Source organism: Vanessa tameamea, chromosome Z, assembly GCF_037043105.1.
Source record: "Vanessa tameamea isolate UH-Manoa-2023 chromosome Z, ilVanTame1 primary haplotype, whole genome shotgun sequence".
Classification (NCBI taxonomy): Eukaryota; Metazoa; Arthropoda; class Insecta; order Lepidoptera; family Nymphalidae; genus Vanessa; species Vanessa tameamea.
This window is the reverse complement of record NC_087341.1, coordinates 1687736-1707822: the sequence shown is the minus strand read 5'-3', so window position 1 is coordinate 1707822 and position 20087 is coordinate 1687736. Positions and strand designations below refer to the sequence as shown.

General features: G+C 32.0%; 1 protein-coding gene across 2 annotated transcripts in view; it reads right to left on the bottom strand.

Annotated features, from left to right (window-relative positions):
- LOC113403989 (uncharacterized) overlaps positions 1-20087 on the bottom strand; it is a 177649-nt gene that overhangs the window by 113412 nt on the left and 44150 nt on the right. For both annotated transcript variants that reach the window (XM_064220259.1, XM_064220260.1), the window contains exon 2: positions 11634-11731. In XM_064220259.1, coding sequence (XP_064076329.1) covers positions 11634-11708 — 75 coding nt within the window. In that variant the 5' untranslated portion in view covers positions 11709-11731. The remainder of the gene's footprint in view (positions 1-11633; positions 11732-20087) is intronic.

The following is a 20087-nucleotide window of genomic DNA, read 5'->3' as shown; positions in this document are numbered from 1 at the left end:
AACCATAGCTAATATGATATTACTCTGCTGAGACCTTAAACTTTCGTGATTTATTGGCCACAAATCATAAATCTGGGACACTCAGTCATAAATCCGCGGTAGAATCGCATCCTTATTCCACTTAAGTAGCGGATAAAGATCTTTTTTTCCGTCTTTTATAATAAATAAAATATTTTAGCAACAACCATTGGTGTAACAGTTTTATGACAAGATGGTATCCTGCCTCTCCCATGACATGATTTAAAATTATGCCAATCCAAACGATAAAATAAACTTTTTTGACAGAGATTGTGTTGGAAACATTTTAATGCAATAATATTATAACATTAGATCAGATGGGTGTTTTAAAATACAACGGCCTTTCAAAACTCCCATCATATTTAATGTTGCTCAGTGTAGATCCATTTGAAAGTACTGATCATTCGTTACTCAATTGCAAAATTGTTTTTATTTTTTTAAATATGTTTGAATTTGGAAAAACTAAAATGGACTGATCGAACTGACAGTCAACAGATACTGAACAACAGACAAATACGAATGGAAAGAAACGACTAGTAACGCAATACTGCTGCAGTTTCCTGGTTGAGTTAGTCCAGATGCCAGCTGGTGCTACTCCGAGGATGACATGCCTGTTCCCTTAAATATTGGCATTATCCAAATGTAACTGGATTTTGGTAATGTTTCCTCTTTCATTTTTATACAAACTTAGTTTACACCGGTCTGGCGAGCGGTGTTCAAAATTATTAAATATAAAATCATTTTATCGTCAGTAGTGCCTAAATATTAATTTTAAATAAGATCAATTATTCTAATTTATTGTAAATTGATTTTTCAAACGCTCTTTTATCCCAAGTGACTTACGCTGAGTCTATCTGGTCTAATTTTAACTTATAGAATAACTCAACAACTGTGACTTAAATTAAAAACAATAAAACGAAATTAAGATCTGTAATTGTATTAATTATATGTATAATCGTCGTAGTCATCTTTCATCGATTATCTATTCTGTCATTTATGTATGATCACAAGAGAATTCGCTTTTCACCTAAAGAATCAGAATTGCGATGCGATGACAGAATCATACCAATTGACGTGTGCGGCGATCAATTTTATTTTATACCTGCATAATATATTTCATGATTGAAAAATAAAAAGTGACTTTATGAAAATAATAATTAAAGTCGTGCGATATTTGTTAACAAATTTTCCATTTTATTTATATTTTACGTTTTAATTTAATGGACTAGTGATAAAAATTCTGCATATTTTATTACTTTAATACGGCACATTCAAGTTAATGCCTCAACATACTGTTATGTGTGTGTATTTACTATCTAGAGCCTTTTAAAATTCATTGCAAATATTTCAGAGGTTTTACTTTAATAAAATAAAACTACAATTTATATGAAATTGAAAAGATAAGAGTATATCGAAAAAACAAAAATGACACACACACACGTAGACAAAAAACACACGCATTACAATGAAAAGCATTACAAATGTTACATTCTTACAAAAATACTTTCGTAACCATAATATTCAGTATTGCTTTAGGTTTAAATTAGCTTAACACGATTTAAATTGATAGTTCGTCGGAGTATTAACTTATGAAGCATTGTTTTAGATGTCATTATACAGAAATACTGTGAGGAGTTTGAGCGGTCGAATGTTTGTAGTAATAAACGAACTGGCAACATAAAGCGGCTGACATATGATATCCGTACTAAGCCAAGTTAGTAAGGGTATGAATTAAACATGAATTAATTTAAGCTTTGTGATCATTAATCCACCGCCATTGTGTGTAGGGTGACCAAAATTTACACCAGTTCATTTTACGTTTATAAAACTTCATAATATTAATTGATAAATATTTCAAGATTGTAATGTTTTTAAATGTAACTTTTCGAGATGAAACGTTTCTAGAAATTAAGTTTTCAAATGTCTTCTTAGTGTTTATTTCACATTAACATTATTTTAGTATGATACTACAAGATATTTGACATTTATACATTCGACATTATGTTCATAAGTACATACATATATATTTTAAGATGTTTAGTGTAAGATACTTTATTTAGATAGTTCCAATTTCGCAAAAATGCTATTATCCATTTGTGTTTAGTCTATTATCCCTATAATGCGAAAACACAAATGATTCGATAATGGTGAAAACATTTCGTAATTTGACACAAAACTGACTTTCTAAACTGTGACATTATAAAAAAAACACTATAGTGATACTGTCGATATTACTCTGTACAGTTTTTTTTTAAGAAATCGAAGACTTAACGCGGGTTTGTTCACTTTTTTTGTGATTTTGATACGCAAGTCGAAGGTGCTGCACATAACGTAGCACCGAAGGCCAACGAAAATTTGGAAATTTTCTATAAACAATCAAATTTTAATGCACAAAACACAAAACGTTAGTGGAAGTGCAATTTAAAGAAAAATAATAAAAAACAATTTTAAGAAATTAAAAAAGATAAAACCTAAACAAATATGTAAACAGACGTGCATGTAAATATAAAAAAAATATTTAATACTTAATGCTTTAATATAATATCCTGAAATTTAATAATTGTATGAAATTGTATAATGTCAATATTTAGTTGAAATAAATAAATGAAAAAATTGCCGAGCTATTTTATAATAACAGCATCTGAGCTCATCGCGGAACACGATTGTGAAATGTCAAACAGTAGGACGCGACTCGACTGTAAATATTATACATATTACATTAGGATTCAGGGTCACCGTAAGTCAGCTGTCAACATGTCACTAGTGAAATGAACATACAAAGTGAGTTCTTACGGAGTAACACTGCTGGATCCAAAATATATCTATAATAATAACATTAAATTTTTTTTACATTAACAGCCTGTAAACTTCCCATTGCTGTTCTAAGGCCTCCTCTCCCTTTGAGGAGGAGGTTTGGAGCATATTCCTCCACGCTGCTCCAATCCGAGTTGGTGGAATACACATGTGGCAGAATTTCGTTGAAATTAGACACATGCAGGTTTCCTCATGATGTTTTCCTTCACCGCCGTGCACGAAATGAATTATAAACACAAATTAAGCACTGTGGTACTTGCCTGGGTTTGAATCTGAAATCATCGGTTAAGATGCACGCGTTCTAACCACTGGGCAATCTCGGCTCTTAATAATAATAATAATAACGTTCTGTAGATTTACGGAATAGTTTAGTAGTGTCAAAATAACCTAACTTATCTAATATCCTACTTACAAACCTTTGCAAATTTAGCCTCTCATCTGAGGAATTGATTTACATCGATAGTCCTCCGTTAGGACCTTACTTAACAAAAAAATATTGGTATTTTTTTTGTTTGGAACACTCTTATTTTTTAAAAGTATTTATTATATATTTTAAATCAATAAATTAAAATAAAATATCTCTAAGGTCATGTCACTCAAGGTTACTCACAACCTACAAAACATTAAAGCATCAAAATATACCGTGTAAATGTCCCACTGATCGGCTAAGGCCTTTTCTCTCTCCAATGCGTGGTGGATACTAATGTGGCATAATTTCATTAAAATTATACACATGCTTCCTCAAGATGATTCCTTCACCGCCGAGCACGAGATGAATTATAAACACAAATTAAGCACATGAAAAATCAATGGCTTGCTGGGCTTGAACCCGCAATCATCGGAGAAATTCATCCGTCCTAACCTCTGAGATATGACCGTTCTTATTTTAAAATGACATTATATACGCACATATTGTGTTTTATTTAAATTAACTTTATTAATGCTTACAACGCCAGTATCCAATAGCAGACGCATAAATTTTCGCAGAGCAGTCATAAGCCGGATTGGATAAAAAACCACAAAACGCGTATTTTATGAGGACAAGGTTTTCGCTTCTATATTAAAATCTAAACGTGATAACATTTGCTACTTTATAATAAAATAATGGCTGAATTCTATTTATGAAAAATGTTCAATTACCGTCCGACCGTTCACCATAATATTAATACTTAAATACTTTTAATACAGTTCCGTGTTATTGTATTTACGGCATCTTAATTCAGTTAAAAATAAATCAGCCGGTCATTTCAGTTTTGTTTAACGAACAAAAACGTTATTAAAGTAGCGATAGAAAAATATACTTTAGTAAAAAAGTTTATAAAATGTCTTTTAGTTCAACTGCTGTGATTGATAGAGACTGTGAGCATGAAATATTGAATATCAAATATTGAATTTAATGTCGCTGATATCTACAATAAATAATATTCAATCTTAACTAATTTAATCTTAATTAATTAAATGATAATTATAAAGCAAGTCGTAAGATGCCGGGTATACACCAAATACCCACACTAGAACCTTTAAAAGACTCAATCGTCTACAATTCAATACTGATATTTATTTTTTATTACAATCTAATTTTACCAGAAAGACGTCGAATGATAACAATTTACGAAAATATAGCGAAGTTCCAAATAAAACTTGATTCCTAGAGAATTCTGCTCTATCGCTATTTTTATTGACGTGAATACAAGTAGGAATTCCCGTCATTTATTAGGTGATACTTCTGAGACGTCAGTGTCGCGATTAAGGATGATACAAAACATCCGAAATAACTCAGTCACTTATACCCGTCACTACTATGTGGGAAGGAATCGTGAATTCAGAACGCATATTTTACGTATCGGTCCCTTCTGACTGTACCAACTCCCAATACATTATTTTTAATAAAAAGGAAATACCTATACATGCAACGGTACTTAAGATTTATAAAATCATATCAAGAAAACTATAGTAGCAAAACGAAGATATACTTTATACAAGTCGAATTACACGAGCACTTATGTAATCGTAATTTTACAGGATTATATTCAATGCAAAGCAACCACCGGTTCGGAATGTACAATAGTTGTAGCCGAGAAGTACCGATAAAAACACAACAGTCGGTCTTTTCCAATATTATAATATATACATATATATTTACACACAAAAGAGCGCCTTCCGCGTCAAATTAATTAATCCATTTTTAATAAAAAAACACAACAAATATAATATAATTTCATTATTTTTCTGTCTGTACTCTGTCGTATCACGCACACTAAGACTACAGCTACGAGGTTGTAAGCACGAGCGTAACGCACTCACACACACACACACTAATGCATGCCGATAGTATTTAACGTGGAGGATAATATCTATGAGGTAAATAAATCTTTAAAAAGTTATGTCTTGGTAGGACTTTGTGCAAGCCCGTCTGGGTTGGTACCGACCACTCATCAGTCATTCTACCGTCAAACAACAGCACTCAGTATTGTTATGGTCTGGTTTGGAGGGTGAGTGAGCCAGTGTAACTACCGAAAAAGAATGCGTTAAATTGTAAGCAGTAAGTTACGGTTCACAATCTTTCGCCAGTCCACAATCTCGCGATATACATAGATTATAATCTAACGGTATTTACAATTTTAAGGAGACACATACATTATACCTATATCCTAATAATTCGGTATTACAACTACAGCGACCGTTCTCAAGACAAACCACTTTCAAAAGATATTAAAGCAAACAATTGAACGCGAATGTTGATGTTCTCTCTGTTATTTCAATCTGATAATCCAATAGTTCACTGATCTTAGACGATCGAGAGATCGGGAGCGAGTACCAAGTTACGAGGCACCATTATTCTCGTTAAACATCAAACTTCCTAACTGAGAGACGCTTCTGAGATTATCTTTTAAATGAAACCTCAATAACTTTGACTTGCCTGACCCTGTGGTCAACATATTACCTTTCGGACTTATTATCCCTACTAAAATTATAAATGCATAAGTAACTTTCTCTGTTACCTCTTCACATAGATAACTGAAGTCTCGGGAAAGTACATAGATTTTTGTAACACAGAAATCATCCCTTAAGGGTGTGAAGAGAGAGGTAGAAGTTTGTATGGGGAATCAGTTTTAAGTAATGTATATAATATTCATAATAATTTAGTCTTCATTAACGTAAATAGTGTTTTTAATTTTGTAAGAATTAGATTAATTAGAAAATTATTAATTCCTTTATGGAGCTTTGTATAATTTACTATGTACATCTATTACCACTGAGAAATTAATTTGTAGGACACCAATAATGTAATAAATGCAACTTTATGTTTCAGAAACGGTACATAAAGTAACATTGCACTTAAACCCGTACTTCTCATCATATCCAGAGGAGTTTCGCTTCAAACTTTTTAGAGTTAAATCTTAATTCATGCGAAGTCGGAAAGGTTAACTAGTACATTATAGAAGCACTTTGCACGTACCTTGAATTTTGTAAAGTGCAATCAACCAACCTTGATCGTGGTTGCAATTAACGAGGAAATGACTTTAATGATGCCGGAATCTCGATAGCGGTTTTCGAAAACCATAATTGAATTTGTTAATCGTGGACGTAAATTGGTAATTTTGATAACTAACGTTTGACTGTTGAAATCTTGATATTTGTGTAACAATGCCCTTGAGAATTCAAGGGGCAAGAAAAGTGAATCGACTACGGACGGACACTTCTAGAGCAAGGATTACATTTACAACATTAGTAATTCCTTAAACATAAGCTTATTAGAATGTCTAAAAAAATATGCACCTGTAATAAAAATATGAATACCAAATATAAAATAGTTTGTTTTATGATTTGTATATTTAATATTATATATAGTATGTTTAAGATTATTTCAGTTTTTTTAATGATATAATTTTTTTCACCATATTCGTCATCGTCAACATTAAACCCTTCCGGTCCAAAACTGGGGAGGCTTTTACCTACCAGATTTTTGACGATAGTCGGTCTAGCGCTACCCGCATCCGACGGCTTCTCTCGACCCTTCCAATATTTTACCTCTATAAAGTAATATAATACACCAAAATTCCTAGCACCTTTTAACACTATACCAGACGAATGTAACACTGTTAGTGACATTTATCAAATAATATAAAATGAATCAAAATGTAATTAATAACAGTAACAAATTTTTTTACACCCATTTATACAAATATATATCGTACAAGGATAGCATTAGGAAATACCACTAAGTTGACTCACCAAAGCGCAATTATCTGTATAAAATTATCGGTGTACATAAAAAATTATAATCTATTTTATTTTTGCTGACTTTATTCTTTCATTTGTCATCTCTCACACTCTAGCTCATCCTCTAGAACAAGTACTCACTCATTCTAATGTCTCATGTCGTCATTGAACAGATCTATAATAACAACAATACTGTTCTGAGGTCTGAGTGGTCAATATTTGTATCTGATTCGAGATGAAGACGAAACACAAGGGACCGGTTCTTGCAAGAACACAACATCAATGCCCCACTTTTATCATTCGAGTTCGAAGACAAATCTTCAGGAAATATCTATAAGTCAGTAAAAAATTGTTCCCATACACTACAACGCGATGTGATGCAGCATTTTGAAATAAACACCAAAACACTTCCAAAGAGAAGCAAATATAAATGGCCTTTATTAAACACCATAATATCTTCAGGCTATTTTTGATCATACTTACTTTAATTTCATTAATGACCTTTGAAAATATTGTCGAAATAATATTTTAAAGAATATTCCTCCATACGAATATGGTTCCATTATAATTTAATTCAAATAAGTTTGCACGTCTGTGCGTTCAATTTGTAGTCATATTTATAAAGTGACTTGAATTTTTGTAGTATTTTACCTTTCTAACGAAATAGCTCTTCTGGTTTGAAAATATATTATAACTATAATTATGTCTACTATTATTAAAACTTAATGTCATCCCCCTCACAACCTATCGGTAACAGAAGGCTGAAGATATTATCAATTAACTTCAAGAGCCTTCTGATGCAGTCAATATTAAATTAGTTATGATACAAATCCGCCCACCGCCTTATTTCCAGTGAAATCTTTTTCTTAATCTATATTCAAGCTAAAAACATATTAAATTGATATTTGAAAACACATATTGTGTTCCATTAACCATTCTCGAATGAATCCGTCAGATGTCGTGTGGTCTATCTTCTTTCCCTTATCTTCCTATATTTTCTTTCATATTTTAAATAACACTTCATAGTTTTATGTAAATTATATTATTTTATCTATGTAGATCATAGTAATCCTCTTTGTCAGAGATCTTTTCTATAGGATTGCGCCGCTTTATTATACTGTTATTCAACAAATGTATTGTGTTTTATTCGTTCATATTTATTCCTACAACAACATACTTTGTCATAATCCCTTAAGCAGTTCTTATATGAGTGTGGTCGACAAGCGCGAAACGGATAGAATTAATTTATTTTTATATAATTAAACTTATAAACATTACGCACCACGTTCACCGGCGTCATGTCACGTTTTTACAAACCGTAGACGTAACACAATCATGTATACCAAAGCACTGTTCATTGGGAGTTGGTTTAAAATGCCACCACCAATTTTCAACGTACTTATTTCGGTACAGCGTTATACACTGTATGTGAACGTGAACGCGTTGTGTTTTAAAGCAAATATTTTTCTTTTCCATCACTTTAAAGCGCTGGATAGTTTCGTTCTTGCACAAGCTTTCTCAGTCTTAGAGTTATTTATGCCTTGCTACGGGATGGTTTTATTCAAGATTTGCATAACACCCTTTTATATGGATCACTGAAGTACTCGGAAATGCCTTGATGCTGGATTCTCAAAAGTGCAGATGAAAGGAAAAATTTTAAAGTATAATTATAGATATTCTGTGATTCTTGAAAATTATATTGAAGGCGAAGAAGATTTGCATAGGTAGGGTTTGAATAGTACTACTATGTCTTTGCCGACTAACTCATCGAAATCATTTATTCATAAAGGTTTTATAGTAATTATTTTTAAACAGTAGTTTTATCGTTTTTTTTTAAATAGTATATCGTACAATATATTAGCTCTTTTGGACTTATTAGCATATTTCTTTGCCAGTAATTATATATTTATCGTAAAGATTGTGTGGTTATTTATAAACAAATATAATTAATGTTAAAATCCCTTTTCACTTGTTACAAAGATTTCTAAGTATTTATGTACACAATTTATTGTCATATTTTCGAGTGAGTATGAGTTGAATACACTTGAAACGGGTTTTTCCTGTTCAAACAAGAACGTATTTTCACTTCAGCTATATAATAAATATAATGAGAGCCGAATTAGTCTGGTGTTTAGAACAAGTATATTAACTGAACATCGCGGTTACAAACCCGACAATTACTACTAAGTTTTCTTTGACGAGCTTCATTTCTGCGTATCTTAGTCCTACATGATTACAGTCATATCTGAAACAACAACCCGGGGAGCAACGTGGTGTAATGAAGTAATAGTCTCTCCAAAGAGACTCATCATCCTCATCATCATCCTCCTGCCCTTATCCCAATTTTACTTGGGGTCCGCGCAGCATGTCTTCTTCTTCCATACTTCTCTGTCGGACGTCATCTCACAAGTAACATTCTTTCTAACCATATCGTCTTTCAAACAATCCATCCATCGTTTCTTGGATCGTCCCCTACCTCTATATCCATCCACATCCATTTTCAAAACCTTTCTCACAACAAATTTTCTCTCCAAAGAGACTATTACTTATTAAAAATGCTATGACGTATATCAGTCTTAAAAATAGATCTATACACTTACGTAGGCACGCCCTACAACGTTGTATTAGTATCGGCGTGCTTTGGCATGTGTGAGTGACGCTCGTGCTTTTAATATGTATTAGTGTGTGTGAGGCGACTAACAGTACAGACAGCAAAAAAAGTGCACATTAGATTAGTTAAGTTTGTTCTAGTAAATTATCAGGGGGGCGATTTCGTGAGTGAATAGATCTATAATTCAAAATGAAATGAAATCATTATATATCTTATATATAAAAAAAAAATTGAACATATTTTACAGCAAACTTTAACAGTTATATTACAAGTATCTAAACACAAATTTTGATCCGAAATGTTAGAGCCAAGTCCGAATTATCCGAAATTTATTTTTATTTTTATAATAAAGTACTGTAGGTATGTACTGATGGTAAATGATCACCACCATAGACCATGGCACTGTAATAAATATTAACTATTCCTTACATTGCCAATACGCCGCCAACCTTGGAAGCTAAGATGTTATGTCCCTTGCCTGTAGTTACACTGGCTCACACCCGCTACAAACCGGAACACAACAATGCTGATTATTGCTGTTTGGTGGTAGAATGTCTGATGTGTATGTGGTACTTAGCCAGGCTGGCAGAAGCCCGTCTGGTTAGGTAACACCCGGTATGTTCAAATACCACCACTATACCACCCTTTCACCACTAAATTTATTCTTAACCCTCATATATACATATATATATACATACTATATATACGAGAACTGTTCATTTAAAAATATAAAAATATCAGCAGAATGTTATAGTCGTGCAATTATACAAATGAAATCTATATAAGTTTATTAACCTATTGTTTCCATAAAGAAATAACGATTTTCATTTCTACTAATCAATTTATTTGGCCATTTCATATTCAGCCTTATTACTATATCGCCGAAAGTGGATTATTGTTTGAATACATCTGTTTCATTGACTTTTCATTTGCGTGATTTTAAATACGACTGTTAACAAATACAACAGCAAATAGTGGAACTTTATAAACAGATACATTAAATAGTATAAATTAAATGGATACTATAATTCTCTAATTTGATCCCTTTTGCTAATGTCGTGCAATAATTATAATTCATTCTAGAGAGGTATTATTTTTTAAAGAGTACTATCAATGTCCCAAATTAATTAAGGAATTACTAATATTCCTATTTACCCATCCTTATAAGCTTATCACTTGTGTTAGGAGTGGGGACGACACTAGCCCAAGGGGTCAGGATCGATCCTGCGACATTATACATCGCTAGGCGGACCTGAAAACCAATGCGCTATTGACGCTTCGAAACTGAATTTTTAGGCCATGTCATAAAATAATGAGAATATTCTTTGTAGAACATTTTGGTTGAGATACTTTTCACCTCAATCGGATAAATTACACGAAACGCAAGCAAGAAAAATCGCGTGCATAAGTTTCTAAGTATGTATTCCTCTTTGATCAGTGTTCTTAGACCAATTAACCGTGCCTTATCTGACAGTTTAATTATCTCTATTCAACCTTCAGTACGGCTTATAATATTATTTTCATATAACTTCTTATTGTGACTACAAAATATATATAGAATTAACGTGATAAGACAAATTCTAATATACCAATAATAATATAGATTAGAAACAATTTTTATCTAAAATATGTAATCTGGCACCTTATGGTCATCACCACCGACAGATACTGTAATAAATTCAGTCATTTCTTTGCCAATGCATCAGCAACCATGGGAACTAAGATGTTGTGTTCCTTGAGCATGGGTACCAGTCAAAATTTAAACTCACCATTCAAAGTGGAGCTCAACAATAATAAGCATTACTGTTTGTTAGAATATGTAGGGAGTAGATGGTACCTACCCAGATGGTCTTGCTCAAATTTCTAATATGTGAATGTAAATTGTACTTTGAAGTACATCGGTCTGAACATCGAAGCGAAGAAAAGTAACATATAATATCATAGTATATAAGAAAGTTTTTCTTACCATAGTGTAGATTGCTGAAGCGTAGCATCCTCGGCGGAGACTTCGCCAGCAACAGCAAGACTGCATGAGAGGCATGGTGGCAATGCAGAGGTCGGCAACTGAATAATAAACAAAATGAATTAACGACGGACTGTTGGAGTTTCGTAAAAAATTATATATAAGGAGTGTTCTCGTTTTTACTCTTATCTCTGACTAACATATAAGCTCTGGCTATTTTAGCGCTGTATTAACATAAAAGCTCACATTTGACCCAGATAAGAAATAATGTTTTTTTTTTTATTTTATTAAATACTCTTTTGTTTAAGAATACAATTTTTGTATTAATTTACATTGATCTTATTCTTAATAGTATTTAACAAATTGATTTCTAGACCACAAATGTAAATAATTATGATATAAGTTTAAACGTCAATGTTTGTTACAAACGCTTCGGACACAGCTCCAGAACTTCTTAACATTGAAGAAGATATAATTACAGATTATTTTTATAATATAAAAACGAAACTACGATTTATATAACCGTAATTTATAAAACACTGAAACACAATTAGCTCATTTCGATGGTTATTATAATCACGTACATACGATAAATATTTCATACAAAAGTAATATCCGAAGTTATTTATTGTTTCAGTAAGACAAACGTTTCGCATTTATTTCGTAGCTCCAGTATTAATATAGATTACAAGGATAGTTAACGACTGTCTGCGGTTTTCCTTGCTCTGATTCTTTTTTTAATCTTTCATAAGAAGATATTTCATTATTTCGTTTACGTAATTATATTTTTACACAAATCGACATTAAAAACTTAATGTTTTTTGAATAACAGTGGTATAAACTTGTTTAAACTGGTTAAAATGTTTATAGAAAGTTGTTAATTAGTAATTAATTGAAGTGTCAGTCTCAATGTTACTTGTTTTATTATTTTTTCATAAACAAATTCAAATTTAACAATAATAAATGTGAAAAAAAGGAGAAAATAGTGCAAAATGATAGACAACATAGAAAATTGTCTTTAACATTCGTATTACGGGTACGATTTTTGCAAACAACATTTTATTATTATTTGTTAATTAACAATTACATGAAAATCATTGTTTTTAGTTTTAACAGCTCAAAAAAATTAAAACAAAAATTGAAAAGACACTTCTTACACAATCCTATGTTGCCTCTCCGTCACAGTCATTTGAAAGTCGTAAAATTATTACTTTAATTATCTATTTAAATTTATAATTTAAAAAAAAATGTATTCATGTTTTGATAAAATACGTAACATCAGCAAATTCGTTGCAATATACGATTCATCTTTTTTTTCTGGTTGGAGACATACGTGAAGTGGAATTGCCAAGCGATTAGTCATTTTCGAGTTCGTCAACTGTTGCTTCCTCATCTGGTTCTTCCTCGATATCTTCAGTTTCGAGATATCTATCTTGCGGTTCTCCTAATTGGTCAGTTTCTTTCCACTAAATCAATCTCGACATCATCAAGTTCCACTTCATCAACCGTAGATCCTTCAGGGATTTCCTGAGTACGAAGGATTCGCTCGCTCCCGTACAAAGAGCAAGTTCAACAGTGCTGGTATACCACCAACAAAAGCAGCTGCAGACAATTTTTTCAAACCCCAAGCGTTCACCCCAGAGGGTTGAAAAATTTAATTTGTTATTATTTTAACGTCCCAAACCACATATCAAAAAATCATAATGATACTAATTACTTGACCTTCACGGGCTTTATTGACTGGCCTACAATTCTAATATTTGGTTTTATTTTAAAGCAGTAAACTGACAAGAGTTATGTGTGATTTTTATGCTCGACATTTAAATATGCATATATCCTATGTGCATATACATAATCCAACAGTTACTTATATCTTAATAAAGCATCGCTTAAGTTTAAAAATGGTAGCATATTGAATAGCAATCGATTACAATAAAACAAAATACATCAGAATTAGAATACTGCAAATTAACCGATGTCAAATATCTAAACTAAACTTATCTAATAGATAACACAAGTTTCAAAAGTAGCCTTTATTATTATTGAGTGGAAATAATAATAAAAACAAATAATAATTACATTGTTATTACTAAAAAGCAAATGGAAACTCACGGAATCATCGCACTTTTAAATGCCATTAATAATAAATAATCCCTTCATCACGGGACCATGACACTGCGATGCTAAACAAAATTATAATCCAAAGTTCGAATTCTCGAAATAACAAGTATATTTATATTTAAGGCAATAATGAAAAGTTAAGTTAAAATACAAAAACACAGTAACAAAATTTAGAGAAGCCTGACGTAATTCGTCATTTTCAGTTTTCAGCATTTCTAGTGAGATACGAAATGTTCTCACAGAAAAGCACTGCTAAAATCATTTCAAACGCTTCATTCAGCGGTCGTCTTGGGGAATGTCTGCAAAACATTGATTTCTCACAAATTTTGAATCTGTAATTCGAGTTAGTTTTGTGATGCAGATTATAATGATTTATCTTTATCTTAGTATATGTCCACTTGAGAGAGTCTGCTAAGTTTCAAGTCTATAGTTTAATATTAAAGAGATCTCGTGTTGATTAGTTATAGTTTTTCCTAATTATTTACAAATGATAACGATCCTTTCAATACCAGTGAGTCGCCCTCGAAACTTCGCGTTTATTTAAAATATTTTTTAGGAATTTCCTAAAACCTATGGCAGGTTTTGTTTTGATTTCATTTCGTTGTAAACTGCAAGTTATTCTACATTTTGTGGCAAAACGATGAAACCTTATTTAAATGATTGTTTTAATGACAAATAGATAATATTAGTTCAGTTAGAATTGGAGTTTGTCTGTAACGATTTACTTTACTTTTGTACATACATCCGTAATACAGCCGTAGCACCGGTCTCTAACCGGTCAGTAACGTGTTGAGGCTCTCTAAAATTAATTATTTGTTAAATTGTATTCGTTTAGAAAATTGCAAGCAAGAGCCCTATTTAACTTTCTGCTGGAACTCTTCAAAATTAGACCATAACCGTTTTTTTATGTGCAGCTATCGTCCCATAATCTCTGGGACAAAAATCGGCTTACGCTATTAATATATAGGAAGAAAGATTTACGCATTACACTTACTTATTGACTATCTGAAATTGGAATATATCTATCTCCTACGACGTACATTGGTTTATAATTATATATCAAAGTATCTCACGTATGACGTATGACGTAATGTAAGGTATACATTATAAATTCTTCGTTTCACTGGTGTCACGTCTAACTGAGGTACGTTTTAGTTACAAATATCATATACGGGCTGTTCTAATTTTTGTCGTAGTAATATAAATTATTTTTAACTTCTACGTGTAGTGACTTGTTCTATAAGGATCTTTATATTCTGGGATAGTTAACACTTCTGTAAATTTAAAGTATTGTTAAGTATCATTGCGACGGAATTCTCAACGGTCGTGTCTGATTGACATCCACATACGTAAAATAAGATTTCCCACTGTAGCAGAAATCCGATCAGAAGGACATTGTTGATTATTAAATAATAATTATTACAAATTCATGCATAATTTCCGCTGTAAATGACACTTACAATGGCATTAATAATTAAACCAGCAAATGTAATCCTTATTTGTAAAATCACTATTCCAATGTCTGGGAAAAATTGTTTGTAGCTGCCAGTAGCGAGTAATAAGTAAACAAATTGCATATCTGGAAGCCTTATAATTTCAAATTCGAATTCCGAACTAGAATCACCAAATGGTTCGATTTCGAACACCCTGTTTAAGAAATGAAACATGTAACGTAACATATAAAAATATAACGAGAATCGAGATATACACTAAGTATATTTCCGTATCGCTCGTTATCTTCAGCTGATATATGTGAAAATATACATTTGGTCTCGTGTGTGGGATGTTGAGTGGTGTTGTGGCAAGCTGTGATAAAATATATCTTGCTAAATATTTTGCTTTGTAAATGACATTTTAATGACCTTTACTTGGATTTTATAAGAACACAATTTTGATGCTGTCTAAAAATAATATTAAATATAATATAATATCTTAATATTTCATTTAATAAAGAGTAGCTTGGAAAAGGTGATTTTTTTTATGCCATATAATTCGGTCATCGCGGTAAATAAACATGATTACCGATGGGTTTAAATCATTCATATAATTATTACTACATGTTTACAATTTTTAATATAATAAAGAAAAGTCTATGAATTGGATGGTATGTATATATATTAAATCACAAATTATTATCAATATAAGTATCCACTGTAAGAACTTTTTATACACAAACATTTTTTCAGTTTAATAAAAATCGTAAGTAATACATAGTCAATTTAGTAGTTTCCTAATTTTATGTTACAAAACAATATTTTTTGTTGTCCAAAACATTAACGAAATCTGAGCAGTTGCGTAAGAGAAGTAGTATATATTAGTTAGTATTTGTTCCTTATAAGAATGCTCTGCTTCACACATTTTCCCAATAACTGAAACGGGAACACAAACATATTTAACAGTGATGGAAGAATAATTGCAGCGTATTAAAGCGGGGCTATTCCAGCGACATCAAGCCTTCGAACAAGCTTGTTCCCGCTTGTTTACACTGTATCCGTCTAATGAAGCGTCTCTCCTACAAAGTTAAAACATGTAATAACAAAATTATCCTTTGAAGTTAAACCTTTAATAAACAGAACCCTTCCAAATCTGATCGAATTCTTTGAATTCCTCACAAAGCATACAATCATACGCTATCAAAAGACCTCAAAGAAAATGCGTAAGGGTATAAGAATTTCTTTGCAAATTCTTCGCAAAGGGCCTATTACATAGAGTTAACTGACTCTTTCTTATCAACTTAATAGCAATATATCTTCTACATGCTATAACTCGATAAACCTTACTTCACCGATATATTCATATTGATTAAAAAAATGTCTCAATCGGCTTATTAACAAAATTTCGAGGCGGAATTTTTATATACGTCTTTTTATGTATTAGCCACACAGCAGTATAATGATACCATTTCGGAATATGTAGCCTGTAAATTTTATTACTATTATAGTCAAATTATTGTTCATATTTTCAAAGAATGATCATAAAATTGTTCTCATTTCAAATGTGTATGAGTAATCTATCATCCCTAAAATTGTAATTAGTTCGGTAACTAAAGTTTTACAGTAATGATTTTATAAAGGCGGACTGGCAAATGGGCCACCTGATGGTAAGTAGTCATCATCACAACGCTGTAGCACCAAGTTATAGAGTTTTCCTGTCACGGAGTTATAAATATCAGGTCGGAGATCGACACTTAAAGCCGGATGAGACGGCATCGCGTTTTTTAAGGAGAGAAATCAAACATAAAGATAACGTCTACAAGTTTTCCGAAACACATCCAACTTCTTAAATCCGGGCTAATGCTGAGAACTTCTTGACAGACAAACGAAATAACAAATGGGCCGATCGGAATAGATAAAAATCAAAACTGACAATGTAAGGTGTCAATAAATATAAGTAAGTTATTATTGTTATTATATTTATTATTAATAATCACGCCGTCGACTGCCTCGTTTAGTGGCTACAAGGCCGCAAATCAGGAAGTCCTGAGTTTTCTATCGAATGATTCTCAAGTCTGGAAGTTTTAAATTATACTCCAGTGCATCAGAAAGAAAGTAGAACCGATACTCCTGTGCCTTAACTCTTTGCGGTCGTTTTGTCGTCCCATCGGATGTGACGGAATAGAGGATACCTCTATGTTATATACACTTGTGCAGTATAAAATGTCCTGGCTGGTCTCTCTTGAAATTGACAATCTTGGCCAAAATCGATCAGGGCTACATCATAAGTATTGGGTTGAACTTATTTTATAAATAATCACAGTTTGAATTTACCTTTTAAAATTATGGCTAGTTCTCACGAAGATATTGTGTTTACAGTGCAATTTTCGTGTCTAAGTCTATTAAGGGATACAATATGGACGTGTGAAATAGATAAATCGAATTATAAAGTGAATTTGAACTTTTATAAAAAAAATTATACTTACGGTCCGATACAATTATGTCGAACTCCAATTAGTTACTTCTGAGATATTTATAAACGATTTGGTAAATTACTTGTGTGCTTGGGCGAGTGTACTTTGCGTTTAGTCATATTTAAATTATTCCAGTCGTTATGATTTGACATCGAAAAAATTGTAAGTAACAATTTTCCTTCGTAAATGGTCGCGGGTGTCTGGCAGTGTCTGGCAGTGTCTGGCAGTGTCTGGCAGTGTTAAATAAAAATATTTTTTTTTATTTATACCTCGTTTTGATCTAATTCATCAGAAATTTAAAGACGGTTTTTTGTTTAAATTTGACATTATTTTCCAAGTATACGTTTTATAATGAGTGCTGTTCAAATCCGCAGAAGTACGGTCGGGTTTGTCGAATCATTTTGCGAATCTCACCTAATTTTAATTGGCCTTTGTGGACTTTACTTTCTCTGCGTAAACAGAGTCAACATTAATAATATTTCGTTTTGAGCGGAGATAATTAATCAAATATTTTGGGAAAGCGAATTAAAATATACCTTTAATATATGAAAGACTAACGTTGAGCAAATTAATTATTTTCTCTAACATTCATGTACATATATAATTTTAAAAAATCGTTCTAGGAGAATTTTAAGGTTATATATTTGTGTATATGTAGGCGACTATCTCAGTGTTGATTTGCTCTCAGTACCGCAAAAAATAAATTTATTACCAAGGAATGTTTTAGTATATAAAAAAATATGAATACTTTCTGCAAATAAGCTAAAGTTATCATGCTTTTGTCAATTAAATGGAATGGAATTAAGTGGACTCGCACCATCCCCCCCCCCCCACATACTACCACCACACATTTATAAAGTCAATGCGAAAGTAACTCTGTCTGTCTTTTGAACGTCAAAATCTCTGAAATGAATTTGATGAATTTTAGTATGAAGCATGCTTGAGCTCCAAGGAAAGATACTACACCCAATGAGGAAAATTAAAGTCATTAGCAGATACTGCTGGCAAAAAGCCTAGTCTCCCGTTGAAGAGAAGGAATCATTCCGCCGTGCTTCTTCATCTAATACGAACAGGGTTTACTAACAAAATAATACAATATTATTCAGCTGAGCTTTATTTTTGTAAAGAATAATCAAAATTGGATCGGAATACAGTCTCTCGTATCGTAACCGTTACGGCTCAGTAGACTGGTCCCCTTCATGTCAAAATATTTTCATTCACCACTTATAGTGAGATAATTACAAACTCAAATTAGGTCAATTTCCATCAGGTGAGCCGTGCTCGTTTGGCAACTATAAAATTAAAATAAGGTACAGGAAAGAAATACTGACTATGTTTAAACGATAAAAATAAACGTTCAACTTATATGTACAAGACGTTACTGAAATAAATAGCGCCTTTGAAGTTGTCATAGTACGATAACAAAAGAAGAACATTTTGTCTACTGAGAGTCCAGCGACTAATATAAAATGTATTGCATTTGCAAAATACTTCCTACTATAGAATAAAGTTATATTTTATTGTTATAGAAATTTTTATTCAACGGTGTGACTGACCTGATTTGATCACGTAATTTTCGGTGAATATTCTCAAGATCATCGTCCCTCATTTATAGATACAATTTTATTGATTTATGTAAGTACATGGGCTACATAAAAGTATTTTCGAAAACATATTTTTATTTGGGTAAGCAGATGACAATGTACCTGATTCAGTTGTAATTGTTGCCTGTAGGCATCTTATATAATACTTTGATAGTAATGCACTCCTGACCGATTTCGGCTGCGACGGCAATTTCACAGGAGACCAGACAACGCGTAGAGCACGATATAACGCACAAGTATTTGCGTAAGTACAGTCGAATTCTCTATTCACTCACTCTTAAAATCAGATGGGACAGCAAATCCGACACGGTAGATAGACCAGCTCAGGACCAACGGCTTTACCTGTTTTCAGAGGCAAGACTGACTGAGAATTTTTCGACAGAAAAACATAACTTTTTATGAAAATTCGTCACTAAATTTTGTTTACGTATTCGGAATTTAGTTTATTTTTAATTATTTTATCCAATTAACAGTTTTTCATATTATTAATAATACAAGAAATACATATATAGAATATAATAGAAAAACGGAACTGTGAGTTAGCAAGCAAGTTTAGTAAAACAAGTTCTAAGTATATTAACCTCCGTACTAGGCGTCACACACTATATGACGGTACATTTCTCGATCTCGAGTCATTAGCTGCATAGTATATGCAAAAGTTTCATGCTGCTACAATAATTGTTCCGATAATACAGAACATTAAACATATAATAACATTATAATAGTAATAAAAGTCTTTATTAACTAAACAAAACACAGTACAGTTTGAACTTCTAACAACGTAAGTTTGAATCCAGTTCAAGGACTTGTCATCTAACCTTTTTC